Source organism: Condylostylus longicornis, unplaced genomic scaffold, assembly GCF_029603195.1.
Source record: "Condylostylus longicornis isolate FDR11 unplaced genomic scaffold, ASM2960319v2 ptg000098l, whole genome shotgun sequence".
In the NCBI taxonomy this organism is placed as follows: domain Eukaryota; kingdom Metazoa; phylum Arthropoda; class Insecta; order Diptera; family Dolichopodidae; genus Condylostylus; species Condylostylus longicornis.
Genome location: NW_026578066.1, coordinates 1,640,331 through 1,661,360, shown reverse-complemented (window position 1 = coordinate 1,661,360; position 21,030 = coordinate 1,640,331). Strand labels below are relative to the sequence as shown.

Genomic DNA, 21,030 nt, shown 5'->3' with positions numbered 1-21,030 from the left:
TTACTAAAGATTTCTTAATAAAATTAAAATTTAACATTTTTGTAATGTATAATATTATACTTTTCATTTAGCAACATGTTGATGCAACATTCTTATATTCGTTAAAAATTGTTTTAACTCCTTTTATTTTATAACATTCTTATTTCATTAAATATTCAATAACTTTCAGATTCTTCATTAATTTTTAATGCGTTATACATAATTAGAATCTCCATGGGCCGAACTCAACGAAGATGCTCGAAATTTGGCCATTTAATGAATTTTAAAAGAACTGCCACTGATTGCTTTTATACTCTTTAATAGCAATTTTCATGTGTATAACAGTAATTTAACTTGAATTTTATAATAAAACATGTACATTTGCTGTTATACATATAAAATATTTTTATACATCTTATTAAAATTTTTGTATAAAATATGAAATACATATTAATTTTTAATTTTTCATTTAACTTGTAATGTTTCAAAATTCATATGTAATCTATTTTTATGACGTTTCAAATCATATTCAAGTTTATACCATTTTGAACAATATTCACATTCAAATTTCATATTTGAGTGACGTTGTAAATGATTTCGTAAATCTTTCATTTCAACAAATGTTTTTTCACATATATGACATTTATGTGGTTTAATACCAGTATGTGTTTGTTCGTGTCGTTTTAAATGACCAACTTGTCGAAATAAACGATCACAAAGTGAACATTTTAAACGTTTACCAGAATCTGGATCATGTAATCTTCGATGTACTGTTAAATTTGATGAATGATTAAATGATTTACCACATTCTTTACATGTATATTTACGTAATAAATGATTTTTTTGATGATGTAATTGTAAACAATTAATTTGAAAAAATACTTCATTACATTTATCACATTTATAAATTAAGCGTCCAGTAGTTTCATCAATTTTTGTATGTATTGTTGTTGTTATTGTTTTATTTTTATCATTTCTTTCACTGGAATGTGTTACATTATGTGCTTTAAGTGATTCTGGATGTGTAAATGATTTACCACATATTTTACATAAATATGGTTTTTCACCAGTATGTGTACGTTCATGACGTTGCCGATGGCTAATTTGATTAAATTTTCGTTCACAATATGAGCATTTAAATGGTTTCTCACCAGTATGTATACGTTGATGAACTTTAAGTCGTGATATTTGTGTAAAAGATTTTGGACATTTATCACAGTTATATGGTTTTGTAATATTATGTATTTTACGTAAATGTTTAAGCCAACAATGAACATTTTTAAATGTATTATAACATTTATCACATTTATATGGTAATTCATTATTTATAGTGTTGGAGGAAGAAATCGTGTTAGATATATTAGAAGAAATTGTTGAAATAACATTTGTTAATATTGTTGTTGATGTTGTTGTAGTTGTCGTTGTACTAGTAATATTAAAATCTTTTTTATTTTTTTCAATATGATTATTATTTAATTTTTGATCATCAGATTCATTCAACTGTTGAATTTTTTTATCATTACAAATATTAAATGCTAAATCATTATTATTATTATTAATACTTAAATTAATTTCATTATTATCAATTATTTCAAATTTTGATTTACTTAAAGATGATAAAACAATTTTACTAGTATTATTATTTAAAATTGAATTATTCGAATTATTTGTATTAATTATATTTTGTTGTGATATTTTAAATTTAAATGAATCTGAACAAATATTTTGTAAAGATAAATTATTATTTATTGATAAATCATTATCATTATTATTATTATTTGTTTTTATAATTGCAAAATTTTCGTTACTATTGACTAGAGGCACATTATCTATAATATTATTATTACTATTACTATTTATACAATTATTAGTAGAAGAAGAAATTATTGATTCTTCAATTAAAATTCTTTTACTATTATTATTATTATTTAAATTAATTGGAATTTGATTATTATTTGATAATATATATGATTTTTGACTTGTTTCATCTTCTAAACTAAGAACTTGCTCTAATAATTCTTCAGGAACTTTATCACAATTATTACTATTATTATTATTATTGTTATTATTTAAACTTATATCATTATCATAATTATTTAAATCATTATTACTATTATTAATATTATTATAATTAATACTTTCAATTTTAATTTGATCTTTAATTATTTTATTAATATTTTCATTATTTGATGATGATAACAGTAATGATGATGATGATGATGATGTTGTTGTTGATGATGACAATGACGGTGACGGTAATGATTTTTCCAATATTAATCGATTTGTTTGAGTAATTTTTGTTGTAATATTATTTCCTAATATATTTTCTTCTAAAATATTCGAATTATATTGTAATAATTCTTTTTGTTGTTGTAAATCTGTTTTTCCTGATGTTGAAGTAATTTGTTGTGTTTCTAATTGAATTTTTGTAACTACAATTAAATTTAAAAGAGAAAGAGAGACAGTATAGAAAAGAGAGGAAAAAAAAAATAATTGTAGCTGTATTAAATTCGTATACAATGTATAAATAATAATATTAAAATGTTTATAAACATTTTAAAATACCTTCTTCATATTCATCTTGATTCTGCTTTTGTTTTTCATTATCCAATATTTTATTATTATTTGTATTTAATTTAAATTTACTAAAACAAATAATTAAATGATTTGAAAATTTTGTAAAATTTTCAAAATTTTCATTTTTACATATATTGCATGTTATTAAGAATTCAGCAACATCAGAGAAATAATAAATTTCACCACAAGCAACAAAAAAATTTGAATTTTTTATATGGGGAATTTTTAAATTTGTTGACATTTTTTTTTTTCTTAATTTTTTGTTTTATTTATATTTTTAAAATTTAGTATATAAAAATAAAATTTTTATATAAAAAAATAAAATTTATATTAAATTCTTATTTTTTTTTTGTTTTTATATTAAATTTTTATATTTAAATAATATTTTTTTATTAATTTTTTTTTTGTTTTTAAAATTTATTTATTTTTATATTTTCCGTGGTGAGATGACCATCAACAATGAATTTTTTATTTGATTTAAGTCAAAAAAAAAATATTTTTTTTCCAAATTTATTTCTTTGCTAATTAATAATTTTCGTGTATATAATTTTTTTTTTCTTTTGCTCTTTCTTTGCTTTGAAAATCTTAATCAATTTTATTTGATATTAATATTTTCGATATTTTTGTTAAATAAGCTTAATTGTTAATTAAATGAAAAAAAACCAGAAAATTTTGTTATCGTTTTATATGGCGCTTTTATTTTTTATCCCCTTATTTTTAACTTGCACACATACAAAGAAGTAAGTAATGTTTATCTTTATATACACATGTACCTACGAGTATGTATATATAAATTGATATCCCGTATAATATCGAACTTTTAATAATATTTTAATAGCTTAATTTATTTGTTATTTACAAAATTACTTTCTTTTGTTATTGTTTTTTTTTTCGAATTAAATTGCTCAAAATTTTATCAAAATTAATTGACATTCATAGTTAAATACATGTTTTGTATATATGTATGGATGTATTTTGAGATAATTATCAATATATCACTTAATTATATTCCTTTTGATATAATCAATAATAAATTTATTATTCGAAATTAAATATTCGAAATTAAATAAAAATTTTCGAATTATTCATCTAAAACAATTAAATAATAATAATTATAACCAATTATTTTAATATAAAAAAAATTATTAATTAAAATTAAATTGTTAAAAAATTATTTATAAATAAATTAAATATGAATATTTAGAGAAAATAACTCTTATACAAAATTTGTAAATTATTTTTTAAATTTAATTTTTAAATAATTTATTTTTTTTATTATATTATTTTAATTTAACAAAATATTCACAATATTAAATAAAAAATAAATTTTTTTTAGGATTCAAAGTATTTTTTTTTTTTTTTTTAATTTTATTAAATTAAACTGTCATCTTGTATATTGTGGTGTAATAATAATACTGTGCGCTTTAATATTTCCAACAAAATGAAATTATTGTTGAGAAACAAAAAAACAACTAAGTAAAAATAAATTTTCTTCTCGTTTGTTTTCATTAAATTATTAGGTATAAAAGTGTTTTAAAAGATGATAACCAGCTGTTTATATTATTATAATATTAGTTAATATTATATAGAGTAAGTAATTGTGATGATATCGCGTTGTGAATAATACTAACAAAAATTTTCAAAAGAAGAAGACCGCTTAGTGTTATTTTTTTATTATTTTTATTATTATTTTATAAATTTATTACAAGTATGTTGTTTTTGTTTATTATATTTAAATTTATATTATATGTATAACAAAACAATACCGTGTATAACAGATTATATACTGTGTATAACAGAATATATATACTATGTATAACAGAATAATATTATAGCAACTAAAAACGTGTATCAATTTTTTTTTTTAATTTTTTCCAATTTTTTCAATTCTAATATTTTAATTATTTTTCCCACTATTTTTTCAATTCTTTCATTTTTCAAAATTTTCAATTATTTTCACTTTGTATATATAAGGAAGTTTTTAAAAATATTTTTAATATAATTGAAGAACACAAATATTTCTGTAATATCCAAACTATCTAATCTTTCTAATAAGAATAAAATTATTCCATGTTATAAATTTCATCTAGACCTAAATACAAAATTACACCATACATATACAATAAAATTTAATATTTATTTGTTATTAAGTAAAATTTTTATTAAATAAAATTTCTCAAAAAAATTATTATTTTCTTTTTATTCTTATTATTTTTATGTTTTCAAAAAATATTTCCCGAATCAATTTCTGTACTATAAAAAATTATAGTTTATTAGTTTTATCATCATACAATTTACTTGCACACCACACATCTATTATACATTTTTATAAGCTTTATGTATAAAAGTTTTAAATTTACAATATATTAAACTTGTTGTTGTTATTGCTATTGTTGTTTTGTTGTCATATCAATTCAATACAACAAAATAATAAGAAGCAACAAAATAATAATCAAACAAACAAACACAAAAAAAGAAAAATAAATAAATAAATAAATAATCTGTTGTGTTTTGTATGATGTTGTTTATATGTTTAGCACAACGCGACTGTTTTATCATAACTGAGAACAGAAAATGCTGAATTTCGTTGAATTTCGTCAAGTGAAAAATAAAAAAAAAAAAACAATAATAAGAAGCAATAATAAAAAAAAAAAAAACGATAAAAAAAAATATAATTCAAAAACCTTTTTTTTTTTTATTCAAGCTGGCTACAAAAAAAAATTTATAAACTTAAAAGAAAAATCTTTTTTAATAATAAAAAGAATGAAAAAAAAATAGAAAATTATGAATAAATATAAGTAGGTATATATAGGCACTTTTTATATACTTATACACTTTAATTTTTTATTATACTTATGAATATGAACGTGTACTACACCGCACCGCATAGCACCGCACCGTACCGCACCGTACATATTAGAAGAAAAATACTTGAGTGAACACAACAAAAAAAAAAAATAGGAAAAATGAAAAAATGCTCTTCTTATATTATTTACACTTTCACAATAAATCAAACACAATACAATCTGACATAGTTAAATATTTTATAATTCTTAATATATATACATACATATAAGAATACATTCATACATAATATATTATTATTACGTTTATCCAGTTCTGTGCACATCGAGAATATCTTATACTAATAGAATACTACATCAAAACTGGAGAATAGAGATATGAGAATATTTCCTATTGTACACTTACATATTTACACAGATATTTTGTTTGTTTTGTTACACAGTAGTGTCTATGCAAGCATATGATGTATTATAGGTATGTTTGAAATAATAATAAAAAAAAAATAAGTTCATAAATAGTTAAAGTATTTATGTAAAAATATTTCTTTTCTAATCTTAAAATGAAGTTAATGAATAAATAAATAAATAAAGAAGAAGAAAAAAAAATATTAAAACAAAATAATTATAATCAACGTGACAGAACACAGTGTATAGTAGTTTGTATTGCACACAAAAATGCAAAACAAAAATAAATTAATAAAAAAACAAGCAAAAATCTGATGTGATGGTCATCACATACTCAATCGCATTCTGTATTTTCTGAATGATATTTTTAAATTCTATTAAATGATGTCTTTATTAGTTTATGTTAGGGGTTTTAAAAGAGCATGAATTACTATAACAAATTTCAGGTGAATATTGCAAATTATTTCAAATTCAATTAAAAATTTTCGTAATATAGTATTAATACACATTTCAATTTATGATTTTTAGGCGATAAATGGTATATTAATATTTTTTTACTGCAATTTCGAGACCAAGAAAGCTTCTAATTATTATATCTGTAAAATTGTAAATTTAGCTCTTGTCACACTTTCATTTTCCGGAACCAAATATTTCTCAAACAATTCTCATTTCCCAAAAAAGTTGTTCGATTAAGTTCATGTCCTAGTGAAAATGCAGTTGCAGAAACATGACATACCCAAAAAAGTTCTTCAGTGCAAATTAATTTTCAAAAACTCTTTTTCAAATACAACGAAGGCAGACCCGAGTGAAACATCGAAATTTTACTAAAAATTAATTTTTTTCTGTACTTATTTATCTAACATGGTCAAGTGTATCTAGCTTTCAAAATCTCGAAATACAAAATTTGATGCTATCACAACACTTTTCTTATTGTATGCAATTAGGTCGACAAAAATTGTCATCTTTTTTTTTTTTTGTTCTCTTCTAACATATTTTTCAACAAAAAAAAAATGTAAATAATATTTTGATCAATAATAATAAAAAAAAAAATTACAATAACAAAAATTATGAAAATGTAATATAATAATAAGAAAAAAAATTATGAATAATAGAATAGTACCTACATACACATTTACAAAGTACTATAATAAAAAAAATTGTTTAATTCATGATACAACCTCATATGCAACAAATAAATTATTCTACCTCATCTCAAACAATATGTATGAAAGACATTCATACATAACATATTTATTCTGTATGAATCATATGTATGTATAAAAAGTGAATAAATCAAACATTGTTTGATACATACTATAATGATAATAAATTATTATTAATAAATAATAAAGTATAATGAAAGAAAAATTAGAACAATATATAATTGAGAAAAATGAGATTTTATAATAAAATTAATAAGTAACTACAAGATATGTACATATCTTGTAGATATAGATTCAATAATATAAAATAAAAAAATTGTCTATTAAAATCAGAATAAATTGAGAGGTTCTTTCGCAATTTATAACCCTAATAAGCAACAATTGACATGAATAGTTTCAATGAGTCAATAGTAATACAAAATTAAGCATATACATTATAGGGAAAACCATCGATTTCAAAATTTTTCATAGTACTCTTTTAATAAACTCAATTCTATGACCTTAATGGGTTAAATAATTTTTTTTCCATTTTACATCAAAAATACTCTTGGGCAAAAGAGAATAAAATTTTGTAAGGAAAATTTCAAAATTTACTTAAATGTAAATATTTTCGAAATTTTTTGTTTTTAAAAATAAAATAATAATTAAAAATGTTATAATTTCAAGAAGCTCATAGAGTAATTTTATATTTAAAAGCTGTAATGATGTCATGGTAATAAAATAAAATTTTCAAACAAAAAAAAACCAATTGTTACGTTGATCTTTCTCAGTAACAATTGAAAATTTAACGTGAATTTTACAAATTACAAAAAATTTTAATACAAAAATCTTTTGTATTTTAAAATTCATAACACACAATAGCAGCATTGACGTCTGTATAAGATTTTTATCAAAATAAAAAAAATTTATAGTTTTAATATCTTAAATTGTCTGTTTAGAAAAATTACGATAGACCAAACAATTACTTGTATGAATGTACATTAAAAATAAATAAAGTAAAAAAAGAAAAAAGAACGAAAAATAAAGAAGAGAAGCACGGAAAGAGAAAACAATAATAATTTTGAAATCTGGAAGTTAGATGACATATTCATGACATTTTGATAATAAAGTTCACGTTCTTAACAATACAACAATTAAGTTAATAACGGAATGTAAACTCACAAGTATGTATTTTGTTAATGTAAATTTAATAGATTTTAATGTTCTCCCAAAAATTTCAAATAAGAAATTTCATGAGTTTATGTGAAATTAAAAATTAAATCGTAAATTAAATTAAAATTAATATATTGAAGGAAAAGAAATTTTTACAACGGAATTATTTTTTTGATTTTCAATATCTCAACTCCCAATTACATACGATCTGAGTTATATACAAAATTCTTTTACGAATGGCAAGAGAAATTTACAAGATTTTATTAAAAAAATTGATTTTCATTAGAAATTAAAAGATTCAAAACGTAAACTTTTATAATTGAAACATTAATATTGAAATCGAAATTTGAATCTGGCCATAATTAAAATCCCGTAAATGGCAAACAATAATCCAATTATACCACATTAAGTAAATAAAACAAAATCGTAATTATGTATGTGTACAAAAAAAAAAATTATTTGAAAGTGTTAAATTGGCAATTTCTTGAATGTTTCAAATTTTTTTCATTAAGGTATATGACATGATGTGAACGCTTCCCTACGTACTTGAAATGTCGACAAAAGATGGGGGAAAAAAATAAATAAATAAATTCGCGTCAGGTTGATCAAATCAATCGTCCGGGTTTTTTTTTTATCTTGTTTACTTTCGCCATTTTTTTTATTTCTTCTTTTCCTTCGTTCCGATCAAAATTTTTAACGATTAACTGAGTCATTGGTTTTCGGCAACAAGAAGACAACACAACACGTAAATAATTTTTGTGAACTTTTCATTTCAACGTAAAAATTTTTTTTCATTTTATTTTTAAGTTTTTTGCTATATAATTTATCTTTATAATAATTTTGATCATAAAAATAAAAAAAAATGTAATAATAAAAAAAAAACAAATAAATTATTACGATAATGGTAATTGTGATGGCAAGCAATATGTGTGATGGTAGCAACAACAGTTGTGTAGTGCTTTAATGGTGTCGGTGGACTGTGGTGGCGTTATGTTTTTTGCTTTATTTTTTTTTTTGTTTTTCTGGTTTCTTTTATTTTAAATTTTATTTTAAGTTTTTATTTTTCTTAAAAAATTTCAGTTAATTTTATTAATTTCATTAAAGAGAACCGTAGAAAAAAATTATTTTTGTTTCTTAATTTTATTTCTACTTATTTTATTATTTGCCGAATAATAATTATTTAGTGAAAGTAAAGATAATAAAAATCCAAAAAATGGTAGGCATCATAAGCAAAAGAAAAAATCACAATGCCAAAAAACTGTAAAGTGTTAACCATAAAAATTAACATTAATATGGCAAACATTACACCAATTTTTTATTACACACATATTTGCCTTTTTTGCTCTTCATTTTTCTTACTTAAATATTTAGGAATTTCAATTTAATTAAATAAAAAACAGAAGCATTCCTACCATAATGTAATATACATACTTATTCATTCGTGTATAATGACAAATTTAGATTCATACATAACAGTATGAATTATTATATGTCATGTTTATAAAAATGTGATATTAATCCTAAAAAAAAATTTAAAAAATAAAAATGTTGACACAGAAATGTTTTGAATTCCTAAGTGAAATTTTGTGGAGACACTCTTTTGTTTTCTACTAAGAAATATTAAACAAGAAAAAAAAAACCATAATTACTATACATTTAAATTGTTTTGGTAATAAATTATATTTTATGAGGTGAAAAATTTGAATAGAGAGGAATGAATATTATTACCTTCAACCAGCGTTAATGTTACATAAATTTTTAAAATTGTGTCATTCAGAAATAAAAACAAATTGGCAAGTAAGTAGTTATTATGCCTAATATGCCTAATTTTTTTTTTTTTAATTTTTGTCTTACATATTATTAAATTATGATACTTTTCACATTATATCTTGAAAGTAGTCTACTAATACAATTTAAACCAATTAATATTTACTTAATTTCCATAAATGTTGAGTTGAAAAAATGTTTGATAACCTAAAAATATGCAATATTTAATTGCATGAAGTAACAAAAAGAGAGTTAACTTGACTTACAGGTAGTGTAGTGTTTCAAAATGTTTAATGCCTTGAAAGTTTCATATTTGATTTTATATTTTCTTAAATGTAATCTCAAATTGAGAGAGAATATGATTCTAATATATGTATATCAAGAGCTTATTCTATGAAACATAATATAAAAATATAAAACATATTGAGCTATTGAGCTGCACAAAAAGTATAACGCAAAAGGTTCTATATGACAGAAAATTAAAAATTTTTAAATATATAAGTAATTTCAGATGAAGATTATTAAAATACTAAAAATAGAACTATATATAGGATTTTTCTCACTAAATTTATAATAATAAAATTTAAAATAAGACACAGAACTACTTTAGCAATTTTTATATTACTTTAAAAATGAGGAATATTAAAATAATTTTATAAATTTTTGATCTAAACTTAATAAATTTCACATAAAAACTCAAACCCAAAGGATTTTTTTCAATTAAATAATAATTAATACTTCAAGAACAATAATCACGAACTTTAAAAATATTTATTAATTAATAAATAAATTAAAGTGTTTAATAATTATAATTCAATAAAGAGAAATTCACCATATTTTATATAACTAAATCTCCTTATACTTAATTAAAATTGTATAATACATATGCTTACTAATAATTTGTAATTGTAAAACAAATATAAATTTTATCGAATTTATATTAATTTGTTACAATATATTTCAAGGAAATATAGTACGTAGATATATATATAAGTATATTTAAGAAAAATATTATTTAATTTTATTCAACATTAAATTTTATTTTCATAATTAAATGAATTCACGTTAATACTAAATAAGCTTAGCAATATAGTTGTTATACAACTTGCAGTAATACAGTACTAGTACATTGGCTCTTGAGAAATGATTATATATATCAAAATAATTCAATTGGAAAAAAAAAAACAATTTCAATATGATTTTCAATATTAAAATTTTTTCTTATACAAATTTTTTTACCGAAAATAATCTTTTAATAGCATTATATAAGTATTACCTGACTAAATACTTACAATGTACTAAAAACTTACAAGTAATCCAAATTGAATTCAAAAGAAACATAAAAAAAAAATGATAATTTCAAATAATAAAATAAATAATAAAAAAAAATAAAGATTGAATAGAATGCGTGACGTTTGTTGATTTTACACATCTATTAAATTTAATGATAAAAACCTTATTATGTATAATCATATTGCGGCTTACATTAAATATTAAAAAAGAAAAAAATTAATAAAATTTACTGCAATAAAATGTACTTATATAAAAAATGCTGTTAAATATGTAAAACAACGCAAAACTAATGCAAGGTCATCTAGAAATTACTATTCAATTGACATCATTTTAGAACTACAATATTTATATTAGTTAGTATATAACATTATAATGTGTTTATAGGTATACATAATAGTTTATTGTAATAGTTTAATTTAAAAGTTTGAGAATTTAAATATTAAGAATACGAAGAAAATAATCTTGGTACAAATGAAACAAGAATTTATTTGAAACAAAAATATTGAATACTCTAACGTTAAGAATTATAGAAGGGAAGCCGAAAAAATTAATTGAAATAGCTTAAAGAATCTCTACAATATTCAAGAATTTGACCAGCCATACTATAGTTAAACTCATAATCAATTCAATTATTGTTACAGTCATTAAATAAATTTGGTTTTCAGTATAGAATTTTTAAATTTTTAAATTGATTTTATTATGAAAATACACCGAGCCCACCATCACGCCAAGCGACACGACTTACAGAATAAGGGTGATTATGTAAGCCATACTTTATTGTATTCCATTAGCTTACCCAAACCATGATTACAGTCAATACTTTGTTGGATTTCAATAATAATATTTAAGTAAGATATATATGAACTTACATTTTTCCATTCTAAGAGTTGAAGTTCGAACATTTTAAAAACTTAAATTTATGGTCACGGTTATAATTAGTCATCACTTAACTATTAAATTTCAATTGACTATATTGTTCTGTTAGTTCATATATGTAATTCTAATTAAAAAATTTATTTTATTATACCTAATTATGCTTACTTATCCCCTATATTTTAAATCTAAAAAAAAAGTAATATAACACTTATTTTAACTTTTTATCTAATTAACTTTTATTTTTCGTCAAATATGAATATTCTTAAAAATCACAAATTAATTGACTTAATAATTTAATTTTTTTTTTGCATTATTACAATTTGAATTTTAAATTTATACTATTTTAATTTTATTTTTTATATTTAAATTTTAATTGCATTTAAATATGTTTTTTTTTGAATATAAACTAATATAAATGTTTAATTTTTTTAAGTCTATAAAAAGCACAATAATAATTGACAAACAAATAATAATTTTATTTATTTATTTAAAAAAAAAAATATAATAATTAATTATTCTTTGGATTAGACTAGAATTATCATTATAATTAACCATGTTTTATCATTATTAGCAAGTTTTACTAATTTGTTTTTTTTTTTTTATTTTAATAAATAATTTATTTTATAATTGAATTTTTTTTAATATTATATAATAAATTCGAATGAATTTCATTTTCATGAGATAATTTTTCATTAGATGTAAAAAAATTTTTTGTACAAAATCTACATTTATATCTACCACCATCATCAGAATTTAAATGTTTTGTCATCATATGACGATATTTTCTTGTTGATGTCATAAATCCTTCATTACATTCACTGCATTTATATGGTTTATCACCAGTATGAATATTTTTATGATTATCACGTTTTAATGATGTTGTAAAACATTTTGAACAATATTCACATTTATATGGTGTCTCTTTTGTATGTACAGTACGTTCATGATCAATTAAAGAACCTTTTTTAACAAAACTTTTATCACAATATGAACAAGGATTTAATTTCTTTTTAAATGAATGCTTTTGTTCATGTGCAATTAAATGACGAATTTGTTTAAATCTTTTACCACATAATTTACAATATTTACGATTAATATGAGTTATTTGTTCAGTAATTAATTTTGAATAGATTTCGTTGCATTCTTTTGTTGATTGTTTTGAATTTTGTAATTGTTTTAAATACGTTTTTGTATTTTGTTTTTGTTCTTCTTCATCTTTTTGTAAATTTCTTTTTAATATTTTTCTTTCATTATCATTATCATTGTTTCTTTTATTAGTATTGGTGGAATAAATTTTTAAAATATCAATATTATGAGCAATTTTCTTATGATTTATTAATGATTTCTCTTTTGAAAAACTTAAATCACATTTATTACAACGATAAAATTTTGAATTAATAATAGTATGAAAATCTTGATGATGTAATTTTAATTGTTTAACATTATTAAAATATTTTTCACATAAATTACATTGAACTGAATTTTTAGTTAATATGGATGATGATAAAATATCATTTATTGGTGTTTCAATTGCTATTGATGTCTGAATTTTGATATTATTATTAATTGAAATATTTGCATCACAATCAAATATTGGTTGTTCTTCAATAACATTATAATTATTATCATCATTCATATCAATAACAGTTTTAACATCATGCTCAGTTTGTTCTTCATCCACTTCTGAATCTTCAGAATCATTTATTTCAATATATTTTGTTGAAGTAGATGTGAATCCATTCGGTAAGATAAAATTGTTAGAACTCCCATTTTTAATATTTTCTTCAAAACTATTTAAATTATTCGATGTGATTATATTTGTCAAATTATTTTTAGATATTTCTTCTGCAATAACCATAACAGCTGCGTTTTCATTGTGAACAATATTTTCCTTCTTCATATTATCATCGGAATCATCATTTAGTTCAATTATATCATTCTTATAAATATTTAAATCAGTAGAGTGGATATTTGAAAAATCTTCATTACTATTCGTTTCGAATGAGCCTTCATTATTACATGTGTCGTTTGTAGTTGTATAATATTTTAAATCTAAATATAATAAATTGCACAAATTTATATTACAATTTGCCTGTATTTTTTTAAATTCAATTAACTTACCATTACAATTTTTATTATAATCAATATCATTTCTATCATGTTTTAATAAATGATTTTGTTGAAAATGTTGCTTAAAATTATTAAAATCTTCAAAATTTTCTGTATTACATGTATTACATACAATAAGAAAATTATTATTTGCAATTTTATAAAATATTTGACCGCAGGAATAAAAGAAACTATCCATTATAATCCAAAATGAAAACAAAATTTCTGGCTTAGGCTTAAAAAATTACTAATTCAGTTTTAGCATTCTCTAAATGAATATCTGGAAAAATGAGAAAAAATTTTTTAATCGTCTTCCCAAATCTTTTTCATTGTTATTCTAAATTAGCTTTGGGTCTAAGTTTTATACAAAAAAAAAAAAAAAAAAATGTCTGTAAATTTAATTTTGATATTAGATTATTAAATATATTTATTAGTCAAATATAATTACAGAAAATAAATAAATAAAATTTCAATTGAAAATCTCTGCCGAATTTAGTCAAATTTTTTAAAGCATTAAATTAAATACAAATTTGAATAAAAAACCAAAATTTTAAAAATTATTCGTATGCAAAAATACAAGTGATCTTAAGCTTATTACCCTTAAAATTATTTACAAAATTAGAGGTACTCGTAGTCCACTACAAAACTATTAATATAAGTTGTGTTGATTCAAATTTTTGTCGAAAAAAAATTGCGAAAATTCGGTATCCTGATTTTTTTAAACTAGATATTTATAGTTAAACAGTTTTTTAAACTTATCCTATAAACACAATTACGTTGAAGAAGCCAGCCGTATTACCAATAAAATGCTATTGAAAAATTAATGAATTTGTTACAGTAAAAATTGAAAAAACCCCAAATAAACAAGTTTTAGAGAGCAAGAAAATTTATTTATATTTAAACAGATTACCTTAATTCTATTAGGAAATTTAAATACATTCAAAAAATTAACAGCGAATGGATGTGTTTTACAATTTTAAATACTTAAAAAAATTCATCGAATACTTTCACTTACCATAAAACTTTATTTTAAAATTTATCAGAATTTTTGAACCTTACCTAATTATTTTAATTTTTCCTAAAGCTTACTGATCAATTTGACCTACATTGCTTAGCAAAAATAAATAACGTAACAAAAAAAAAATTAATTGTCTAAAATTAAAAAAAAAATGCTAATTTTATTATTTTTTGTTTTTTTTTTTTTTTTTCAAATTAGGCTAAGTGTGCACATAATATCTAAGACAGATATATCTAAAATATATTAATAAGTACATTCACTAAATAATTTCAATTGTGCTTAAATTAATTTCCTTTTTAACTTAAATTTAGCCGAAATTTATTTAACAACTCAAACAAAAAATTATTACTAAACAAAAGAAATTTCAAATATTAAATAAATTATATTGCTATCTTAATAATTATAGCTTAAAAATTATATTAAATATAAATAATCGTTAATTTTTCCTTAAAACATGTCGTTTTTCATGACTGGCGCGTGCTACACTTGTTACAAATTTTTTATTACAATAAACACATTCATATGGTGCGTCTTTTAAATGCATACTACGTTCATGTTCAATTAAATGATCCTTTTTTAAATAATTTTTATTACAATATACGCACTGATGTGATATTCTATCGATTTTATTTGTTGAATCAATCAAAGTGCTGTTTTTTTTAGTGACAAAATGTAAATCACATTCATATATATTTGGATTTGATGGATTTAAAATTTTACGATGTTTTTGTAATTCTTCAATTGAATTAAATTGACCTTTACATTTTTCACAAATTATATTAAAATTAGGTAAATCATCAAATTCAGAATCTTCCTGATGGACAATAATTTCACAATTATCAATAATATTTGGTTCTACGCTATTTAATGTATCATTACTATCAAAATCATTATCTTCAATAATATTACTTAATAATGTACTATGATTTGCAATTAAATTATCTTTTAAATTATTATTTGTACTAATATTAAATGTTTCATTAGAATTTTCTATACTTAAATTTTCATTATTATCATTATTGAGTTCAACTCTCCATTTTTCTTCAATAGCTTCAAATAATTCAAAATTATCTAATTTTGTTTCTGTTATATTATTAAAATTCAAATATAAATGACTTTTAATTTCATTTCCACAATTATTATTATTTACTATACTGATATCGCAATCAGTAAGGCTATTCACACCATCAACATTTGATTCGTTTGAATTTTTTTTTTGCCTTATTATACTAAATGGATCATTTTCATTTTCTATATTTATTTCATTATCAGTGATATAATCTTTTTCCAAATTTTGACTAGAAGTATTATAATTTTCTGATGATAATTCATTATAAAAAACGATATCGCCTGACGAATCGTTGGATTCAACACAATAATTTGAATCAATTTCACCTATTTCTTGCACATCATCACATCCTTCTTCAAGTTGACAATTACTTGATAATCTTTCATCAATATTTTCAGAATTTATATGAATTCCATTTATTAAATCATTTGGAAATTGTGGAAAATTTACTATATAAATTTGTTCAGTTTCATCAGTAATATTTTCTGAAGCATTTTGACGAATTATATTCTCTATTATATTTGTATTTTCTATTATTCTGGGCGCGGTCACAAATGAATTCGATTCTATTAAATAAAATTTTTTTATACATATATTTTCAAATATAAAAATAACATGTTTCTGTGCAAATATTTTGTAACAATTTCTTCAAATTATTACAAAAACTTACCATTTAAAATTTTCGTCTTATGTGTATTTTCTTTAGCGTAACATTTCTTAAAATGTTTAAAAAATTCTTTTAATCTTTGAAATGTTCTTGTTTTACATACGTTGCAAACAAACTTGAATTTCTTGTTTATTTCAAAATATAAAATTTGCCCGCTCAAGAAAACTGTTTCATTTTTATGATTAGCAGCTGTTATTGACGGAAATGAATGAAAGTGATTAGTTTTTCTTTTGCCATTTATTGGAATATCACCATTTAAAATTTTTTCCTTCGGCATTATTCTTATAAGATGTAGACAATGTTAAAGACGGACACAATATTTTTTGTCTAAATTTAAAAAAAAAAAAAAATAACCAATAAAGTAAACAAACATAAAGACACTTTAAATCAATTTAATTTAGAAATCGCAAAACTTCTCGTATTTTAATTAGTTGAACTAGTCTGCCGATTAAAAAAAATTTAGGTAAATTGAAAACATATCGTAATTTTTGAAATATGCACAATTAAAATATCTAGGCAGGCTTCAATTTAATTATATGAGTGTCCTTTGTTCTTAAAATGCATTTGAATTTATGTTTCTAGTTTTTCACAAAAAGTGTTGCGCCTAATTTTGTAACATTAACAGTCATAAATGTTTCATTTCATATCATACTTTATTTTCTTTGTTTTTTTCCTCTTTCTAAAGATCTAATTATGTTGCGAACAAAATCATCAATTTTTATATATTTTATTTAAATTTATTTCATTTTGTTTCACACAAAAACTTCAATTAAAGAATAAAATTCTTTATATTTCACGTAAATTTTTCTTATTTAATTTTTTTTTTGCCGTTTTCATACTATACTAATAGTGATAATTTTTTCAAGCTATTTTATATACGTGCAATATCAATTTAAAGTGTCCTTGAATTGTTTCTTAATTTCACATCTTCCACTGAAACATTATACATACTTAAACTAAGTCCGACATAGGCATACGACAACACAAGTTTCTCTTAAAACTGATTTTGTTTTTTGTAATTTTATTTTAAGATAAAATTTATTTTTGTATTATTTTTAGAAATTCTAAATCAAAAATAAGTCGTTATCATTATTTCGCGTTATTTACGCTATAAGAACTCTACTCTTTAAGATTATTTGCGATTTTATTTTCGCTTTATATTAAAGAATTTGATTTTAAAAATTTGTTTTTTAAATTCAGTTTAGTATATATCAGAAGTAGGTTTCAATATAATTTATAGGATGCTTAATAAAAAAAAATTACTCTCTCCAAAACAATTACCCACCATAATTGAGGTTTTTAATTGTTACAATTTCCCAGAATCAAAAAAATAATTGTTTTAAATAAAAACTCTTTTATATTTCAAAAAAAAATTTTGTGTATGGTAAGTAGGTATACAATGAAGTTTATTAAATTTTTAAGGAACTAAAGGACACCCATATACAAAAATAATAACTAATAAGCAACACTACCTACAAAGTATACGCAAATAATTTATGTAAGTATATTAAAGTATATGTGTCACCAATTAAAATTTTTTTAAGTGCGAATATACCTACATAGTCAGCTATGAATTCTATGAATATAAACAATGTTAAAAAAAACATTATTTTCTTTACCCGGCATTATCAAACTTTAAATTTAAACTCATATATGAAAATTAAACCACCAGGAGATTACATGAAGCTTAAATTAAAATATACAAAATAATAAGTGTAAAAATATGCAAATAATTATAGGTAGATCTACCCAATTAACAAAAAATCTTATCAAAAAATTTGGTAAAAAAAATAAAACGACACAAAAATAACAATATTCTCCCTCCAAAAATAATTTGTAAGTTTTTTTTTTTGGTAAGCTAATAAAATTATGTTGGCTTTACTGAATTTTAACTATTTCTTTAATTTTCTCTTAAATTAAAAATATTTCTTAAAAATAAGAACAATAAAATCATAATTACATTTAATAAAAAAAATTATTATGTTTGCTAAAGCAACGAATCGATTTTTTATTTTCTTTTTTTTTTTTTATTGGAAAAAATTTTCTATCGGCAGACATTTTGTGAAAAGCAAAAAAAGTAATAATTTTAACCTCAAAATAAAGAATATATTTTTTTTTTTTTTGAATAACACTTACCTAAATATTTAATAATTCTTCGATTTTTATTTCTTTAATCTCAAAAATAGTAAATTACATAATTTATAACTTATTATTTTAATTTTAATTAAACACAATTCATTTATTTATAAAAATAATATACAAAAGAAATTGTAGACGATAAATTTGCAAACAGGGAAAATCTTAATTGAAATACAGCGAATAAAAATCTGACAGCGAAAAAAAGAATAGGCAAAAATTAATAATAACAAAAAAAAAAAAAACAAGAACAAATTTTTCAATAAAGAAACTTGGAAATATTGGAATAAAAACATAATATTTATGTATGTTGAAAAGAGAAAACAATAAAACTATAAAGCTGTAAAAAAGAGAGCAATAGTTATTTGTATTTTACTTTATATTATTGGAATAATGTTTTTTTGTTGTTTTTCATTTTTTGACTTTATGTCATTTGGTTTGTTGGGTTATTTCATATTTGAAAATTTGTTTATAGGGAAATAAATTCAAAATGTCATCTTTTAAAAATGAAGTTGATAAGAAAAAATGAAAGGAAACAAAATAAAAAGAAACGAAAAAAAAAATACTTTCGCATGAAAATCAATTTGAATTTTCATTTAGATTCCGTAATATTGTAAAAATACAGGGATTACTTCCAATTTTAAATTAAATTTCTAAGAATAATTTTGCACAACAGTTAAATTTTATAGGAAAATATACATACTCAAAAATTTGAATTTTAAAAATTAGCCCGATTGAAATATGAATTACATTCATATGTACATGTATTTATTTATATATGAAATACTTTAAAGAATATAACCTTACTTTTTCGGTTGTTGCTCCATTAACAATAATTTTTACAGAAATATAGACCTAAAAATGCAAACTTGAATGTAAATGTACATATTTAAGTATATAAAAAATTCAAAAATAGGTATGTAAATGTGTACATACTATTTTATGTTTACTTTATTAAGATGCAATCCATATACTATGTATGTAAATATTCATAGATTTTCGTTTACAAAAATTAACTAAATTTCAACTAACTAACATACATACGTATGTATGCATGTAACGTATTTGTAATTTTAAAATAATTATGTATCAATTTTCACATTCACTTACATACATACATATAAATTTTTCACATTTTTGCATATGCAGCTTTTGTGAATTTACACGTTTTAAGACAAATTACGATGAAGTTGCTTAAATTTTGTCATACAGCTTACGTCAATAAAACTTCAATTCTTATTTCTTACTCACGTAAGAAATAAGTATTGAATAAGATGCGTTTTTGGAGTAGTTATACAAAATAGATTTGCAACAAATATGTATACGTATGCATATGTATATATGTATAATTAATTGTTTATTAATGCCGCGTTAAATACCTTCAAAATTAAAACTTAATATTTTTTTAATATAAATTAATTATACGAGTAATTTCATTAAAATTTCAATAAAATGTAACATTGTTAAACAATTAATGAATAGACATTATTTAGAACAATCCATAATATTATACATACATATATGTATGTAAGTAATAATCAAGAATAAAATTATTAAAAGGAACTATCTTTAAAAAAAATAAAACAAAAAACAGACAAGCTGAAGAGCATTAACCGCGTGCCTTTAAACAATTTTTATTTTCAATTTCTTATTTATTTTATGCTCGAGAAATTTTCAGACTTTTTGTTTAGATACTCTTGAAATTATTATATATAAAAACTGACTGTACATACATATAATATATTCATATGTACGCACATACATTCAGATGTGCAATCATATTATGCATATATACAATAGTAACTACACAAGTAAATCTACATACAAATGTACAATTTCTTATGATTTTATTCTGGTTTTCTTTTTGCGGATGATAATCTACGTTTTACCTAAAACAGAATGGCCTTTATATTATTCTGGTAGCATACAATATTATAAAAGCAACAACACTTAAATATTTATGCATGTAAATATATGAATTATGTATCTCAACATTTTTACCATATTAGTAAAAA

At 20.8% G+C, this 21,030-nt stretch overlaps 2 protein-coding genes across 2 annotated transcripts; both read right to left on the bottom strand.

Annotated features, from left to right (window-relative positions):
* Nucleotides 1–358: 358 nt before the first annotated feature.
* On the bottom strand, nt 359–14,355 carry LOC129613949 (zinc finger protein 665-like). Its single transcript, XM_055528299.1, has 2 exons — nt 12,636–14,355; nt 359–1,401 (listed from the first exon to the last, which is right to left on the bottom strand). Exons 1-2 carry the CDS (start codon nt 14,322–14,324, stop codon nt 445–447), a joined length of 2,646 nt encoding a protein of 881 aa, XP_055384274.1. The 5' UTR covers nt 14,325–14,355; the 3' UTR covers nt 359–444.
* A 408-nt stretch (nt 14,356–14,763) lies between these two features.
* Nucleotides 14,764–19,169, bottom strand: LOC129613935 (putative uncharacterized protein DDB_G0282133). The gene is made up of 3 exons (XM_055528280.1): nt 19,016–19,169; nt 16,883–17,206; nt 14,764–16,778 (listed from the first exon to the last, which is right to left on the bottom strand). The coding sequence occupies exons 2-3, from the start codon at nt 17,154–17,156 to the stop codon at nt 15,580–15,582; spliced, it is 1,473 nt and encodes a 490-aa protein (XP_055384255.1). The 5' UTR covers nt 17,157–17,206; nt 19,016–19,169; the 3' UTR covers nt 14,764–15,579.
* Nucleotides 19,170–21,030: the final 1,861 nt, after the last annotated feature.